This window comes from Macrobrachium rosenbergii, chromosome 5 (assembly GCF_040412425.1).
Source record: "Macrobrachium rosenbergii isolate ZJJX-2024 chromosome 5, ASM4041242v1, whole genome shotgun sequence".
NCBI lineage: Eukaryota > Metazoa > Arthropoda > Malacostraca > Decapoda > Palaemonidae > Macrobrachium > Macrobrachium rosenbergii.
The window spans coordinates 24,807,453-24,826,917 of NC_089745.1; the positions used below are offsets into that span (position 1 = coordinate 24,807,453).

The 19,465-nt window shown below is 38.1% G+C and overlaps 1 protein-coding gene and 1 long non-coding RNA gene across 6 annotated transcripts in view; one reads left to right on the plus strand and one right to left on the minus strand.

Annotated features, from left to right (window-relative positions):
- LOC136838605 (glycoprotein-N-acetylgalactosamine 3-beta-galactosyltransferase 1-like) overlaps nt 1-2,105 on the plus strand; it is a 60,797-nt gene extending 58,692 nt beyond the window's left edge. For all 5 annotated transcript variants that reach the window (XM_067103853.1, XM_067103854.1, XM_067103850.1 and 2 more), the window contains 2 exons: nt 911-1,075; nt 1,799-2,105. In XM_067103853.1, coding sequence (XP_066959954.1) covers nt 911-1,075; nt 1,799-1,900 — 267 coding nt within the window. In that variant the 3' untranslated portion in view covers nt 1,901-2,105. The remainder of the gene's footprint in view (nt 1-910; nt 1,076-1,798) is intronic.
- LOC136838606 (uncharacterized) overlaps nt 1-19,465 on the minus strand; it is a 39,848-nt gene that overhangs the window by 4,823 nt on the left and 15,560 nt on the right. The window lies entirely within an intron of this gene.

Genomic DNA, 19,465 nt, shown 5'->3' on the forward strand with positions numbered 1-19,465 from the left:
GTTGCATTTAGTTTACACGCCCCCCGAGTCAAAGAGGCTAGGCAGATATCACAAAAACAGAGGCTAGGCAGATATGAAAATATGGCTGGATCTCACCTGTCATTAAAATGTCATGCCCTTGACAGGTACTGCTTATTCGTAAATGGCAACCGTCTCTCTCATCTTCTGGGCAAATTTCTATACTTCCAAGAAAATATTACCCTTGTTATCTATTTCATTCTCACACATTGCGTTCCACCGTTTTTGCTATATATGTCGAACAACAACTTCTGATTCCAGACAAGAGATCACTGCACAAAAGTTGATATCCATTTGCGAATTAAGTTCCCTTATGCTAATTTATTAGCCAATTCATTACACACACACACCTACGTGTGCAGGAATCCAGCAAAAGTTTACTTGTATTCCTTTACAGTAGAGCTGAAAACAACAAGAGCTATCGAAACGCCTTTTGTATCACTAAAAATTGATAAAATTTCTTTTAATCATAGCTGATGTTTTCTTCGACAACAGTTAAAATCCCATAACAACAGAGCACATCAAGTAAGCATTATTTCAGAAACTTAACTGCTCAGTTTCAAAATGAAACTAAAACACTAATAAATTATAGAATTCCGAATGAATTTCTTCGATTATTTTATCTCCCAATTTGTCAATGACAGTGCCGGCTGGGTTAACCTTTGCACCTAGTTACAAAGAAAACTGATTACTAACCTTCAGTGTTCGTAATTCTTCTTAAGATTAAGAGATTACCATAAACCCTACTAAACTTATACGCACTCCCAGACTCACAGAAAATAACAAATGTCTTTCAGTTTAAAAAGATTTAAATTCAAGTGAATTTTTTTTCTATTGAATTTTCAATTTGCACCGGTGAAATTTCTATAGCAAAATGTTTTCTCACCCGAAGGGTCTTGATTGCTGCTCCGACACTCCAGTCACGTTCCATTACGTTAGTACAGATCTAATGTACACCCTAGAGTACCTCTTGTATCATGCAAGACCCTATGGTATTGTTCACCATGATCCATATCCAGCGCCTTTACCGCCAGATACCAAAAGTATACCAGAACCGGTAAGTAAATTATCTGAGCAAGCCTTATATCTATATTAGTGTAAAGAAGCAAACGCTTATTTGAGATCTATAGTCTACTGTATTTGTGGTTTACAAACAAGCGCATGTTTCACTTCTGACTAACAATGACACACAGGTAGGGTGAAATGGTCTCATTAACTGTGCATCTCTTTCTTTTTGAGTTACAGTTAAGAGAAATGAAGACGTACGTACATATAAATATTTAAGATTAAATTAAATTAACAATGGATTTTTCTACGCAGATATATGTAGGCCATAACTCCAAACCAAGTATTTTCATCACCTCCAAAACAATGAAAATGTTATTTCTTATTATTCCTTTGCTTCTGGAAACGTACCACCAAGATAAATGATCTTTATAATAAGATTTTAAAAGGGCTGGAAATGTATCGTACGCACTTGTAATTTTCAATCTTTTGACAATGTTCCTTTTGTTTTCTGAAATTCGTGTTAATATCAACAAAGACAAATAGTTTCAATATTTACAGGGTGAACGCAAGTAAAATTAATAAACTCAGTTAATTTTTATTTACGTCGAAATTATAATTGTCTCAGAAATCCTCCGAATTTCATTTTAAAGGCAAATTTCTGAGGGCGTAAAATGGCTAAGTGCTATAGACCAGAATATAGCAAAAAAAAAAAAAAAAAAAAAAAAAAAAAAAAAAATCCTCTGCAACCACACTGTTATTTTTTTTTTTATAGATTCTGGAAAAGCAACGACAGAAACTTGAAGCTCTGAAGAGTAAAGGACTGCAACAAAATGACAACATCTTGACGCCGAAAGTAGGGGAAAATGTTATATAACTGGATAAAATTTAAATTGCATGTTCATTATGTAACGCTGAACACGATTGTTTTCTTTAATAATAGACATTAATTTCACCATCAGTAGCAGTATTAGTATTATAAGTACAGCGGCACATTCACTCCTATATGATCTATAAATGGCACATCAAATCCTTAATGAATGACTCTTCCAAGGAACTGTTAATAAATCTACTCCTTCATACATCTGATCTCTATTTTTTATCCTCCAAACTCAGTTGGTAACTGATAATGAAAATAGTTCACAAAACTTCATTTTCAAACAAGATACATCACCAGCTCTCGTTGAAACTGCTGGGTAACCTGGTGGGTGCTTTGACTACTCGGATATGGCAGTATGAGAATCCTGACTTGAAGGTACACAGGATAATCAATAAATCAATGGACTTGCGGCAATTGTTGTGGGTAGTCTTCAGTGTTTTGCAATAGTCCTTATTTCAAACAATTGCATGAAAACTTTGCCACACCCAGTACATAGCCCACAACGCAAAATCTTAAGAAAAAAATCTATTGACTCTTGACGGGGTACTCTCAACTAAATTGTGATTTTCGACCTGTTATTAGTAGTAAAATTAAAAATCGTTACTCTTTTGGGCACACCGTTTCCCAAGTAATCTAACGAAATAACTGGGCGCTTTTATCAAGGCGGAGTAATGATATATGCAAAATCGATGGGCACTAGCCTTCAGTAATGGAATGTCTCCACAAAATTCCAGCTCCTGACCAATGGTTCTTAAGCTTCCGACAAAATTAAAACTATGTGAATCCAAGAGCATGATCAAATACAAGTTGCTGCCGATAATATATATATATATATATATATATATATATATATATATATATATATATATATATATATATATATATATATTACTCATGGTGAATATGTGAACTAGGAGTTAAAAACGCAACATAGCGAAGGTGACTTGAAAAAGTGAAATCGTGAATACTGAAAGTTTTAATTTTATAATCATGCAATGTGTTGATCACGTCATGAAATGAATAGCGACCTGGCAGCAGACGTTGTTTGACGTTATGCACGCCAGTAGAACATTAATCGTCGCAGTGGAGGGAACGATTTTCGCCTTTGATCTTGGAAACTGCAAATGAAGGATTTGTAAGTATTTATCAATAACTGAAAATGTTCTGCATTATCTCTGAAACAAAACTATCTTAACCATCAATTTTCAGTGCCATGCCTTGCAAACACTGAACAGATATTCTCGATAACAAAGCCTAACGCTGATTATCCAAAACACCTTTGTTCTAGTGACGACGCAACCAAAAGAATTATTTTTTCAAAGCATCGTGACATCTGAATAATCAACGGTTGTTGTGATCTGCACTTCAAAATCATGTCTCTATGAACTGCACGTTACGCATCGGCTCTGTACGATACTTGCATAATCTGCTACAGATGTTCAGCTAGTAGGAATTTGCTTTGCAATTCTGAATTCACTGAACATTAATAACTTTATTCTGAAATACAAACAAGCGTACAAATCACGCCCGAATTATCTAGTAACCATAAATACTTGTGCATTCTGAGGAATATTTATAAAACCTAATCAATACTGATGAAACAAATGAAGTGAGATCATGTTTTCGAGAAATTTTTTGAAAATCACGTTTACCGAACTTCAGATGAAAATGCCAGCTGATGTTAACACATATATAACTTTGTCAGAACATTAGCATCGTTACATGTACTCTTTGTACACTATAATACAAGAAATTCCGTTTAAAAAATAATAGAAGTGGGTAGCTGATCACGATCACCTCTAACGCCGTACGATGCAATAGGCCACTGTGAAATTCCGCCACTCATGTCTTTCATTAATTTCCACTCTTCATCAGCATACCGGCTCATAGTTCTTATCAGAATTTGCCTCGGTCTTCCAACTCTTCTGGTGTCCACAGGACCCGGCGTCACCAAAGTAACACAGCTAACAATAACGTACTTGGGTGGTGCCAAGGTCACGTCCAGGCCAACTCCGTCTCACTTTCATCATTAACTCACCTACATATGGAATATCCGTAATATACCTATAATATCTTTCTTGCTCCACCTTGCCATTCGACTCCTAATATTCTTCTGAATATTTTCAAACTGACATGAATCTTCGTTTATCACTAATCTTACTCCCAATTTCAGTCTGACCTCCAAATCTTATCCAGGATGCCCATTCACTGATTTGCCATTTTTAGTCTTTACCTCGCTGCTGGGAGAAAGGGAGCTGGTGATTTGGTTACGATACATGTACATACGCTACCAAGGTCTAAGCGATGTCAGGCAGGACAGCCGATTGAGACTATGGTCTACCCCAAAGCCAAATCAAAGTCCTTCAAAAAAAGGCATCGTGCTTACCCGATACAAGAAATGGGAAAAAGCACGTTAAAAAGAAGAAGAAGAAGAAGAAGAAGAAGAAGAAGAAGAAGAAGAAGAAGAAGAAGAAGAAGAAGAAGAAGCAGTCTTTCCCTAAATTCTAACTAAAGAGAACCTGTCTTGGATGGCATTGCTCCTATATATTTGTAGGCTAAAATAACACAAAAAATGGATGACCAAAATCTCAACTTATTAGACTTCAACACAGAGCACTAATTCCAAAGTAAACTTACAACCCTAAGAGAGCAACCTACAAAACAACAGACTGAGACATCCCACAACCACAACCTCTCTCTACCATAACTGCCATGCTCTCTGCCCTCGCTAGCCACACTTTCCTCACCTTTACAAACTCCCTCCCAATCTCCAAGACCACATGCCCCATGATCTTAAGGTCAAAAACTAAAAACGAAAATTGTTCTTACTCATTACAGTGAAACAACTACATCAATCGAAACACAAAAACAAGCAGACAACGATAACAATCTACATATGGTACTATTAACAGAAATCTAATCCAATTCAAAGTTCCTCCTCGTGGCACTCCAACTTATAGTCCCTCATCCAGGCACGAGCAAGCCTTTTTCTCCTGGGATACCTCCTGTTATCATCATCCCTCTCTTCATTCACCTCCTCCTCACTAGACTCCCGAGGAGCTTGGCAGCTCAATCCCATGCAAGTCTAACACATGTTGTGGCATACCATCCACAGACATTATTTTTAGAATTAATTCCAATTATAATACCCTTCTTCCATTGAGTAGTGCAGCACGCATGGGGAGGCTTTTACCCACACTTCTTTTCCCACCTGAACAGGAGCAACGTCCTCGGTAACAGTGACTGGCACTTTCACCAGGTGTCTCCATTCAAATTTGTGGATAGCTCTTTGAGGAACACTGCTCTCATCTAACCCTTTCCTGGGTGTCATATTATACCAGAACACAGCTTCTAATGGACTTATTCTCCCCTCAGAGATAGTTTTGATAGTTCTGTAGCGCCTCTCCACAATACCATTCCCACTTGCTCAATAGGAGGCGCGAAAATATCCCTGAATATTCCATCCATCCAACATTATCTTTAGGACTTCCAATCTGAACACTGTACTATTATCCATAAAAATCTCATCTACAGGGCCCCATTCCAAAAAAATCATATTCAATATATTTGCTACTTCCTCTGCACATTCTCTCTTCAAACCTCTCCACATTGACAAATACAGTACACTCCTATAATGTGTGACATCTATGGCAAGTCTCTTCCAACCTCTCTCCACACTCACACTACCTGCCTTGTGCACCAAAGGAGTGGGACCAATTGACTGACAATCCAAACAGCTTTTCACCAAATGTTTCACCATTTGTTTATCAATTTTGGAGTCTAGTTTCTGTGCTAAAAATGTAGTCCTATCTACACCCATATAATGCCTGTTGTGCTCATCTCTCAAACCAATAGTGTTTATGCAACACATCCTCTCACTGCTCACCTGGTTCTTTAGTTCATTCAAAAGCCAGCTCTTTTTAACCTGGGTCAAGGCATCAGCCTTGTTCATCACTGTACTTACTAGTGTCACCAACAATGTCAAAACTTTGACAAGAGAGATTGTACTTTTGGACCCCCTTGATTAAAAATTCCTCTTGGCCAATAGATAGGTCATGGGTTGGTGGATCACTTGTGCAAGGTAGGGAAGAGAACATTTTGGTCACTACTGCAGGGGACACCTTGAATGGTAATACTCACTTGCTGAATTGGAAGAGATTCAGCAAGGTTAAAAAGGTCTATAGGACCACAGCGTGGATCCTACGATTTTTTAATAATTGTAGGAGTTCAACAAATATGAAGAAACATGGTGAATTGACCCTGGAAGAACTCCAAGAGGCAAGGGATAAGACTATTGCCCTTAAAAAAAGGGAATGCAGCCAAAGTTGTCGGTGCCTCCAAGCCCATTAAGCATTCCTTTTCATCTTGAAGTTCATTTGGGGAGATTTCCTTTAGGAGACATGCATATCTAAATGTAAGGAGAATTTCTTGAGGTGTGCTTTGGATGAGGGTTACAAAGTAGAGATTGTGCTCATGCCAATCTCATTCTGATTCAAGCTAGGACTACTGAATACACCATTTGAACTAGCAGTAAGTTTATGTTGTTTTATGTCTTAGTTTAATAGACACAATGCAATGCAGTATTTTAATTGCAGTTTGGAATAGCACATGAGTGAAGTAACCTGGGTGTCGTAGTGTAAGACTCAGGCTACAATTAGGTTAGCACATTTCAGATCGTTTGGGTTATTCGATAACACTTACAATTTGAAATGCTCTACTTACTCTGAATGAGACGGAATAAATTGGTGCCATGACCAGGATCACAGTGATTGGCTGTTACAGCAGTGATCTGTATAGTTAGTGTTTATGAAATTTTAAGGATTGTTGTGTTACTTAGCAATAAAGATAAAAACATGACTGGCTGATGGTGGTGGCCATTTAGAATTAGTCACGTGTTAGCCTAGCCTGAAATGGATAAGATACTTAAGTGAAACTTAATTTGAAATAAAACCCTATGTTGTACGTTGTACATATGTATGTGTAGCCAAGGGCATATATATATATATATATATATATATATATATATATATATATATATATATATATATATACGGAATGGTTCTATTTGGCGCCGTTCTTTGGGCGCCGTTTTCCAGCGCCGTTTTTTTGGGCTCCAGGGTTTTTGGCGACGGGTTTATTTGGCGACGATTTTTTTGGCGCCAAAAATAAGAAAATATTCTCTCTCTCTCTCTCTCTCTCTCTCTCTCTCTCTCTCTCTCTCTCTCTCTCTCTCTCTCAGGTTAAAATATTCTGAGAGAATAGAAATTGCCTGTTACTACTAACTGCTTATTTATCTGTTTCTCTGTAACTGCCTATCTATCTGTTTCTCTTTAACTGCCTATCTATCTATCTGTTTCTCTTTAACTTGACAGCAATTTCCACAGTACAGAAACAGCTTTTACTACCGCCTACATGTTAAAATTTAAGAATAGTTGAGTTGAACCCATCTACAGAAATGGCTAAACTTATTCTAAGTAAGAAAAATAAACCCAAATATTCGCATAATGGATATCTTTATGTGTTCGATAAGCATAGCAAGAAGGACCCTAGTACAAAGTTTTGGAGAAGTGAAAATAAGAATGAGTGCAAAGCCCGTATCCACACTCAAGACAATGAAATGATAAATGAAATAAATGAACATTCTCATGGTGCTTCAATAGCAAGTGTAGAAGTAGCTGCTATTAAAACTAGTTTAAAGAGTTTGAAGACTGCCAAGATCAGCCTTCGGTAATTATAAGTTCTTGTACAGAGAATATTTCTCAAGCCGCTCAAGGAGCACTTCCAAATTTAGATTTAATGAAGCAAATAATAAAGAGAAGGAGAAATCAGTTGAGCCTCGCTCCTCCTAATCCTGTGAATGTTTGTGAATTAGTGATCCCAGATGAATACAAACTTTATATGAAAAACAATGGTGAGCATGAAAACTTTTTAATTGGTGACAATGGTCGATCAGACGAAAGAATTTTAATTTTCGGAAGACAGAGCTGGACAGTGTTTTTTACGAGATTCTGACGTGTGGTATTGTGATGGAACATTCAAATTTTCTTCTTATTTTAATGTAATCCTCTTGATATTTTCATTCTTATTTTGGTGAAAAATTTGGTGCATAAAAGTGTGGGCGCCAAAAACTTGTCGCCAAAAATCTGGAGCCCAAGAAACTGCGCCAAAAAAGGCGCCAAAAAACTGCGCCAAAAAAGCACCTGACCTATATATATATATATATATATATATATATATATATATATATATATATATATATATATATATATATATATATATATATATATATATATATATATATATATATATAATATAACTGGTAGTGATCTACCATTGATTAATTTGAAGAGGTGTAGCCAACTTTTAAATATTGTATTTGCTAATGTGGTATATATAATTTTTGGAGCTGGCAGTTTGTACACACTTTTAGTATTAAGAACTTACATATTTGGTGTTCGTAAATTATAGGCTAAGATGATTGACCTGGAAGAATTAAAGAGGAGATGGGGAGCGTCTAAGTCTGTGATAACTAACTGGTCAAAAAAGGTTGAAACCACTACTGATGCAGGTGATATCAATAGTATTTCTTCACCGAGAGACCCCTTGAAGAAATATTTGCTGAAAAGCCAGGAATTGGATGGTGAAATATTGGATCTAATGGATCCTGGAGGAAAACCTGACCAAATTATGAATCAAGCTGAATATAGCCTAAAGGTAGGCACTGAAATTCATAGACTAAACTCCTCTATCACGAGTCTTCTAGCTGTAAAGGGTGAACCTAGTACACCGATATTGCCTGTTAAAACTAGTGTAAAGTTACCTAAATTAGACCTCAAACATTTTGATGGTGATGTATCAGAATGGAATTCATTTTGGGAACTTTATGAAGTATCAGTTCACCAATGTACTGATTTTGAGAAAATACAGAAGTTTTCTTATTTGAAGGGCCTGTTGGAAGGTGAGGCTCTGGAACTGATATCTGGTTTTAAATTAGGTGATAAATATTTACAAGCAGTAAATTTGTTAAAAGAGACCTATGGCAGAATAGATGAAATCAAGTTGTGTTTAGTTAGAAAACTCTTCCACTCTGAGACTCCCAAGGCAGATGCAGAATCGCTACAAGGTTTTAGAGTGCAATTCAAATGCTGCATAAGATCATTGGAGAGTGAACAGCTGGAACTGAGTGAACTGTATACCACCTTTCTCTATACCAAACTACCTAGTAGTGTAGGTGAAATAATAAAACGAAGGTGTGAAGATTGGCTTAAATTTCACACCTTTAAAAAGTATCTTGAAGAAGAAATACACAATTTGAGGGCTTTTCCACAGGCTGAACCAGTGAAAGCTTATACATTAACAACGGTATCTGCTTTCACAACAGAACAAGGGCAATCTGTGAGACCAAAAAAACATTGGTAAGGCCTAAATAAAATATGAACAAAGCCAAGGTAAACCAGGTTAAAGGATGAGCACTTTGCAGAGGCAATCATATATGGACACACTGTAAATCCCATGTAACCAGAGGAGGAAAGATAGAATGACTCAGAACTCTGGGTTTGTGTTTCATATGCGCATCCAATAAACACTTCAGTTCCGACTGTGACAGACAAGGTTGTAGCAACGGCTGCACTGTTAGACATCATAGTGCTATATGCAACCAAAACCAACCAAATAAATCTAAGGTAGGTTGGGTACAAGTTGGAACACTCTCTTTGACGAATACCAGACAGGGAAATAAGACAACTAGGAAGTCGATCTTATCTACAGCCACAATAACCCAAAAGGGTAAAAGAGGTTGCATTGTGCAAGAGAGAGGGTTGTTGGATACCTTTGTGGAGAGATCATTTATAAAGAAATCTGCTCTTGAGGACTCCACCATAAAAGCAAGGGAGTTGAAAATATATCAATGAGAGGTTACTTAACTTCTACACCAGTTAAGGAATATGAACTGATGAACATCACTGTACCTCACCAGGGTAGATTAATAAATATGGATTGTATAGTGGTAGACGAGCTATCAGACTATACAAAGAAATTCAACGTTAAGAACAACTTCAGGTCGTTGTGTAGAACGAAAATCAGCTTGGCTGATAAAGATTTTGATCTACCCATAAAAAAACAATTGCCTATAGAATTGTTAATAGGTGCTGACATTGTGTACAACATTTTACATCCAGGGTTTAGGAAATTTGAAAATTTAGTATTGCTACCAACAATATATGGTTACGTGGTAACCGGAACATGTAGTTCTCCTCCCACCAAGGAGACTCATGTTTCCATTTTAAAACTGACAGTGGAAACTGACAACATAATTACAGCTGAAGGGGCTACTGATTAAAGGATCCAAGGGAAGATCTTGAAACTTTATGGAGTTTTTGACTGCAGTGAAATAACGGAACAGGAACGGAAAGTACTGGAGAACTCTGAGAGTACTATAACTTATTCTGAAATTGACAAACAGCATGTTGTGCCACTGCCTTGGAAAGGCAATAAAAGAAGATTAACTTCCACCTTTGGGTTGGCTTTGAATAGATTAAAACAACTGTGTGTCAAGTTTCAGAAGGACACTCATTATCTAGAACACCACCAAAAATCCTGAAGGATCAGGAGGACAGGAGATTCTTAGAGAGAATGGAATATTTTAAAACAGAGAAAAATTGTCATTTCTTGGCACATCAAAGGTGTTAAAAAAAAGGACAGTGCAACAACCACTATTAGGATAGTATTTGACTGTTCGGTCAGACAGGGGAAAAGTGGGTTAAGCTTGAATGACTGTTTGTGGACGGGACCACATATAACAGCTGACCTACTCAAAGTTCTACTGCAGTTTTAGGGCAAAGATATACCTATAGAATTTGTGGAAGCAACAACTGAATTGGGAAGAACAACTCTCAAACCCACTGCAGAAACAATGGGTTGAGTTATCCGAAGACTTGGAAAAATGTCTTGATATTTCCTTTCCTAGGAATACTACCCTAGGAAAGGGGGATTCCTTACACATATCCTGCGATGCCAGTGAGTTAGCATATGGTTGTGTAGCCTGTAGAGTTAAGAACGAAAACTCTTATTCAATAGTGGCAAAGGTAAGAGTAGTTCCCATTAAAGAATTAACTGTTCCAAAACTTGAGTTGGTGGCAATGTTGCTAGCAGCAAGAATGGCCAAATTTATTAAAGAATACTTTGAGAAGGGTGAATTTGTAGAACTGTTCATTTGCCAGTGAGTTAGCATATGGTTGTGTAGCCTGTAGAGTTAAGAACGAAAACTCTTATTCAATAGTGGCAAAGGTAAGAGTAGCGCCCATTAAAGAATTAACTGTTCCAAAACTTGAGTTGGTGGCATTGTTGTTAGCAGCTAGAGTGGCCAAATTTATTACAGAATCCTTTGAGAAGGGTGAATTTGTAGAACTGTTCATTTGGTCAGACGGTAAAGTCGTCCTAAGTTGGCTAGTATCGAATGAGTTCTCCCTGTATTTGTGAAAAATAGAGTACAGGAAATAAACTCTTTAATTCCAGAGGTGGTCTTGTACTATGTGCCTACAGATGACAATCCCAGTGACTGGTTGTCCTATGTGACTACAGATGACAATCCCAGTGATTGGCTGACACGTGGGAAAAGGACAGAAATGATCTTGGATAGTTCTTTCTGGTGGGAGGGACCCCCTCGGTTAAAAAATTCCTCTTGGCCAATAGATAGGTCATGGGGTGGTGGATCACTTGTGCAGGGTAGGGAAGAGAACATTTTGGTCAATGCTGTAGGGAACAACCTGAATGGTAATACTCACTTGCAAGGTTAAAAAGGTCTATAGGACCACAGTGTGGATCCTACGATTTTTAAATACAAAATACAGTAAACCCCCCATATTCATGGGGGATGCTTACCACACCCGCCCCCCACGAATAGCTAAAATCCGCAAATATTTCACACCCCTCTAAAAACACTTAGAACTGCCTATTTTGATAGTTTAAACACAAGAAAAACCCTCTAACAATGCTTATACCTGAGTATTTTAATAGTTTTAGCACAAAAAGTGTACTTAGTCATGAAAATTATATGAAAATACAGTAATTAGTGAATATTTCTCAGTGAAAAATACCATAAATGGGCAAATTTTCTGCAAATGATGGGTAGATACGTTCCAACAGAAATCCGCAAATACGTGAGTCCACGAATTGTGAGAACGGGAATACAGGGGGTTTCCTGTAATCGTAGGAGTTCAACCAATATGAAGAAACATGGTGAATTGACCTTGGAAGAACTCCAAGAGGCAAGGGATAAGACTATTGCCCTTAAGAAAAGGGAATGCAGCCATAGTTGTTGGTGCCTCCTAGTCCTTAAGTATTCCTTTTCATCCTGAAGTTCATTTGGGGAGATTTCCTTTATGAGATATGCATATCTAAATGTAAGGAGAATTTTTTGAGGTGTGCTTTGGATGACGTTTATGAAGTAGAGATTGTGCTCATGCCAATCTCATTCTAATTCAAGCTAGGACTATTGAATGCACCATTTGAACTAACAGTAAGTTTATATCATTTTATGTCTTAGATTAATATATACAATGCAATGCAGTGTTTTAATTGCAATTTGGAATAGCATATGAGTGAAGTAAGCTAGGTGTCGTAGTATAAGACTTAGGCTACGATTAGGTGAATACGTTTCAAGTTGTTTAGGCTATACAATAACACTTAAGATTTGAAATTCTCTACTAATTCTGAATGAGTAAGAATACTCAATTCTAATCCAAATTCTTCAATAAGCTCCCTCACAATGCCCAATCATCGCTTTATTATCATCTCTCCTATTGCCTTTGTATTCACCCTCTTATCCTCTGTGATAACAGATTTCATCCACCCGAGAACAGTAGCAGAATCAGTCTTAATCTCTAAATTTCTCTAGTCCCCACTGCAGGGCAAGACTGATGCCCTTTACTACAGCTTTCACCTCATCCACATGAGTATGACTGCTGTTGTGTTTCCTTCGCAACCAAGCTGCATCCTCAACCACACCACCACCAATCCCTAACACAACCCCAAACTCTAAACTACTTGCATCACACCAAAGAACCCCATCCTCAAACCAAAAAACATACCACTGCCCGTGCACTGAATCATCTTCGTTTACCCTCCGGACAACCTCTCTGAGCATCAGCACAACACCTGGGTCTACATTACCGCTTCATGACCCACCACCTACTTGTCTCTTCATATAGCCACAAGCTACTCATAGCCAATTGGTAATGGGGTAGTAGCCCACCAATTTTCCACAAATTGAAAACAACTCTTGTCTAGATATCTCATCCAAAATCTCTGGGATGGTATTACCTCTTGCAAAATATCAAACACCATATTTCTCGCTTATCTTAAGACCCAACGCAGCACTCCCTGCCAAAGTCTCAGGTGGTTTAGCAATCAATCCATTCAAGTTTTAAGTACATGACCAACTCAGAAGCTGGCACCTGAGTTTCATCAACCAAAATGTCATCGATGTAAGAACCAGCAGAGTCTTTTATGTCCTTACTCCTCCTCAAAACAGTTTTTAAAATTTTCCCCAATATTCAAGGAGCAGAATTCAACCCAAATCCCAATCTTGTTGAACAGTAAGTCCGCCCTTTATAATTTACAAGTTGATGACACCACAGCTTCTTGGCCACTCTAATTTGCAGATATGCCGACTTAAAATCTACAATGGCTACGTTACCTTGCATTCTGTACCATTCCCTTGTCTCACCACACACATCAATAGCATCATCCCCAGTGTGATACTCTACAAACTTATTCAGCTCTCTTAAGTCCAGCACTGTTCTAAATTTATTTTTAGTTGGCTGCTCAACAGCCATTAAAGGCAAGAACCCATCCTCAATCTGCTTGTCCCAGGAGAGAAAAATATCCACTTCAATCTATCTATCTACTTCTTTCTCGAACTCCCCTCTCTTCCGTTCATCCCACCCTTTATCATAACAACTAATCTTATTTGTCAACTCTACTTAATTTACCTCTTTGACGGACCACTCTACTGTCCATCAACTACCATCAAATCTTGCCAAAAAATCTTTATCTTCAATTATAATAACACTGGAATTACCACATGCGTTACCCTTAGCACCACATTCCGAGTTATCACTTATCACTGAACATCTTGCCTAACTAAACAGAACTTTGCCCTCAGCCACTGTAATACCTCCAAACTCACTGATTGCATTCATGCCCAAAATTAAATCAATATTGTCAATTAGTTTCTCAGGCACTAAAGCAGTTAAGTAACTGCAAAATCATCAATACTCAATTTTACACACGTTTCACCTTTACACAAGATCTTTTTCGCATCAAAGGCAGTTATGACCCTTCCTCCACTAACTATATCCACTAAATGTGAACCAAGAACTCTAGTAGAACAACCTATGTCCACCAAGCCACCACAGAATACCCATTCACCTCCAACTTATCAAATGGTAACTTCAGATGGGGCGCCCTTACACCTCTGAGGGGGAAGCTGCTACCACACCAGTCCCCCTTCTCTCGTTTCCCAAATCACATTGAGTTGAAATATGACCCATCTTATTACACTGGAAACACACAGCTGGTTTTCAGTCCTTACAACAATGCAGCATATGTGGGCCTCCACACCCATAACACTGACCTCTGAATTCACCAAAATTTTGTCTACTGAAATCATTTGTGCCCAAGACTATTGCTTTACTCTCAACAGACTTGGGCCTAGATGTACTCACAGCAGCAACATCACTGAATGTATTAGAAGTCAATATTCTTGCTCTATTAATAATTTCACTGCTATTCCCAGTATCGTGGTAACTGCTGCAATAATGCACTGATGTGACTAGGCATACCATTCACAAATGATAACCTCACTATGCGTTCCAACCCATCCCCCTTAAACCCAACTAACCCTGCCAACCTTCTTAATTCATTTGCAAAAACAGCTATCTGCTCTCCTGTCCACCTTGAATTAGTTAATTTCCCTAATGCTACAAAGCTCCATCTAAAAAGGCTTCTTTCAGTAATTATTCTTCAATCTTTTCACTATCACTTTGGTCATCTTCTTTCAATCCTAAATACAATGCATCGCCTTCCAAAAACAATGGAAAATATGCAGCCGCATCATTCACTTTCTGAAGCCTTAGCGACCAATTTTGCCTTTTTCACTAAGCAATTACGTCTCCTTAGCCCTTAGAGGGATTAATCATATCAGCTGAGATTTACGTTGCCATCTTCTTAACCAAAACCGCCTAGATAGTTTGTAGATTAACATAACATGAAAAATGTATAACCTAAAACTCACCTTATTAGATTTCAGTGCACGGCACTAATTCCACAGTCAACTTACAACCCTACGAGAACAACCCTCAAAACAACAGACTGCGACATCCCACAGCATCATCTGCTTATTCACAATCTGACAAGATTTTATCATTGCTTCAATCTAAACCTTCTCTTACATCTCATCCTAATTTTTTCTTACTGTACATCTCAATCTAATTTTTCCATCATAAAATCCATGAAAAGGCAAGTAGCAAAGGTGACACATTTACCTGTGGCATCCTGACATTCATTGCAAATTCACCTGACAAGATTCCATCAACGATAAATTCATATTTAAATCACAGTACTGGTCTTTAGAAGCTGTTAAATCCCTTATCATAATCAAGAAGTGCCATTACAAGGGGATTTTTAAATTTCATACACTTCTGAACAATAAGCACACTAAATATGCACAATAAACAAACTTTTCATCAAAACAAGCAGAAGTGCAAAGCCTTTATAATTACCACATTCAGTCAGGTTACCTTTCCTTGGTACCTTCGCTGAGTCACAATTCCCAAACATTATGCTTTGTTTCCCACTTCGATATTCTGCAAAACAGTCTAGTTAGTATACGAGGTTTCATGTCATTTTCAGCTAGAAAAAATCCTGCAGTGATTCCATCATAACATGATACTTCCCATCTCATCAATTTCTTTATTCTGATTCCACTTTGAAATCTGTCAAATGTAATAGTCATTTTCAGCGGTTCTGTGACCATGTTTAGGATACCAATCTTTCTCAGTGGATTTAACAAGGGCATATGATACTAAAAAAAAAAAAGAGCTCCATATATCTTACCAAAATGGCAGGAAAGTTATTTTAGGCGTTTTTCAAATGGCCGCCACCGCCATCTTAGAAAACTGGTAAAGTTCTATTTCTTGAAGTGGATGGCCAAAAATGACAATTTAGGTGTCAATTCCCTCTAATCTTGTTGTCAGAAACACAACGGGATGGCACATATCATGATTCAGAGTCCCCTTGACCTCCAAATCAAGATAGCAGACGTCTGTGGTCCCCCTATTGTATTCAGATTCACTATCACTGCAGGACAAATGTGATGCACAGCTGTCAAATTCACTTCCACTGTCATCATCACTGTTGGAAGTTCCATGAAAGTGCAGGTTTGGTATAGTGTACTGGGAGGCATAAGCCATTTACAAGTTGCCATCCATGGCCAATTGGTGATGGATGATTCTAAAGCTGGAAGTTCTTCGGCAAATATGAGAGGTAATTGGTGGCTCTAAGTGTGGTCGTAGACTGTCAGTCAGGTACCAGTCTGATGATCTTCGTTTCCTTGAATGCTGACCACTTTGCTACTCTCAGCTCTGCCAATGTCTTGTGTTTAGTGTCACGATAGATGTACCAGATAACAAATTTCTGTAGGTTGTTGATTATTTCTTGTGTGACTGGGAGGATTGTACCACAACTCTTAAGGCGGCTGTGAGCTTCTGATGATTTTTCTACACGGTCAACAATAGTTTTCTTGCCTACTCCATAAAAGCCTGAGTTATGGCCACATCCAGTAAGAACATGAAGTGGAATCAAAGACTGCCATTGCCTCATCACACAAACACTGAGCACTTATCAGCTGAGATCTGCATTTCAAGCTCAAGAGTCCTGATATTTGCCAAGCCACATAGGCTGCCTGTACATAGTTATCGGTACCCTTAGTGTCTATTACAACTGCTTCTGAATACCCATCTGACCACAGTTTACCACAGTGTGTGAACAGAGTAGTCTCTGCCTCTGCATGGGCACATGTGAGATTCTGTAATACTTCATCTTTGGTGAGGTTCCTTGCTGATTTGCCAACAACGCAATATATGAGCTGAGCAGTGGTTGTAGATGTCCTTCTTTTGAAAGCAGCCTCAGTGAATGCTTGAAGGCAAACTTTATTCTCTGGTTTCTTAGTCAGTCACGATCCTGTTATTTCTCTGTCTGATTTATTTTCTATTTCCATTGTGCAATCACCTTCAATAATTTGTGCTGGAACATCAAGTGCTAACACAATTATGCATTTAGTGTTGCACTGAGTTATTTGGCACTATCTGTGCATTCCCTCAGTTCCCTTTGAACGTCTTATTATTCTGGCAAGTAACCATCTTGCATATCTTCAGCCCCAGCTGTGGAACCACTCGGCTCTATCCCATGTGCAGTGGCCTTATGCCACCCCTTAATCTACCCCTCTGCGATGTTCCTGTTATGAAGGCACCAGAGTAGATTATTTCTCCCATGTAGGATTCATTCATTTAGCAGGCCCTATTATTACCTGCCCAGTAAATTTGCCATTCTTCTGATCTGTGTTTATTTTATGTAAATATAATTAAGAGAACCCTTGAGTTTAACGTAATCTTTCCTCACAGATTTTCCCTTGATTTATTCGTCTATTGAGTTGCCTTAATCTGTATATTTAGTCAGATGTTTTTAATAAAATACAGCAGATTTCTTGATAATGTAAAGAACTCCCTGCATTCATCCATTGCTGCCCAGAATCAAGTATCTAAGGCAAATACATAGCACTAGTAGAAGGAAATTTGTCCCCTGACTTCATAAACACATTGCGAATGGACTGATTTTTTTTACGATGTTGTCATTCACTATCTTTAATTGAGAAGTCTTGTTTGTATGAGTCATTCACCAAGATAATACGTTCTGCATTCGTATGTCTGTTCAGAACAAACTACACAAGTTTTTCACCATAGTCTCCCAAGTGAACTTGGTTCCATCTGCTTTTTCCTCTATCTTCCGTAGAAAGGGTTGTTAGACACCAGATTAATCCCATGTCTACTATTGATGTGTAAATATCAGGGTACAGCATGGATGTCAATGTCAGCTTTTCCTGTAGCTTACTCTTCAGTGTTTTGCGCATAGTACCATTTATATTAAATATTGAAACACACTCATCTGTTATGCAATGCTGCATTAAGTCTTCCATCTTTAAGCCATCACTTGCCTCAACAAGTTTGATTACCAAGCCAAATGCCTTACTCTGCATTTCTTCATTTGTCTGTTTCAGGTTTTCACTTATTTTCTTCTTGATTTCTTGAGTGGCAAAAATGATTCTTTTGCTCCAAGGTATTCGAGCATTGAGAGACTTTGTTTTGTAATAGACTCTTTCATTTACAAATTCTTCCATTTTCCTTTCTCCATCGGCCTTTGCAGACTTCAAATCAGCAAAAAAAAAACTGTAGAAGCTTGAATTCCAGATTGTAGGGATCTTAGTGGTCAATTGGATCACAATGGAACTCAGCGAGACATGCAGTAATATCCTGCACAGATTGTTCATCTATCTATCTTCATCTTAATTGGGGCACAATCTGCATGCTTTCTTGAACCTTGCCTCTTGTGATTTGCATGACAATGGACACAGGTTCTTCTCCGGATGACATTATTAACATTCCACGTGTTTGACAGTAGTCGCTTTTCATTCTTGAGAATAGCCAACCATTCAGGCTTAAGCTTTGATCGTTTATTCATGGTTGACTCTATCATATGTCAAGGGACAATACATGAATAGGGTTTAACAGTCATTGGTTGTGCAAACATGCCCCTCTCCATGAACTGTGCTTGGACATGGGGAAGACTTTCCAGGACTGCTATGATATCTGGATGATGGCGGCCATATTTATCGTTATCATAGATATGCATCGAAGGCAGCATCAACTTCAGTGAGGACTTGAACTCCATCCAGTCTCTTGTCCTAATAGTATGGATACTTTGAGTCAGTATCTCTACCATCTCCAAGAATGAAATCCAGAATTCTGCTTGTGGAGGACCATCTAAGTTCTCAAATAGAAAATCAACATGCACCTTGAGATCAGCGTTGTTTTCTAACTCAGCATGTACATCATTAAGTTCTTGTTGGTCTACTGGACAGCATAACTTACTGAGAGATGCCTGGATCTCTTCAGACAGAATGGAACCTTCCAAACATTTGTCTAGTGCATGGTGGACTAAAGCCTCGTAGAAAAGTCGAAGGCAACGCACACCAAGGTTGAAACAAATTATAACTCAAACTAACGAATATAATAGTCAAGTCATTTTCAGAGGATCTGTGACCATGTTTAGGATACCAAAGTCTGTCAGTGAGTTTAGCGGCATCATATTTGTCCTGCAGTGATAGTGAATCTTAATACACTAGGAGACTGCAGAAGTCTGCCATCTCGATTTTGAGGTCAAGGGGACTCTGAATCATGACATATACCATCCCATTGTGTTTCTGACACCAAAATTAGTGGGAATTGA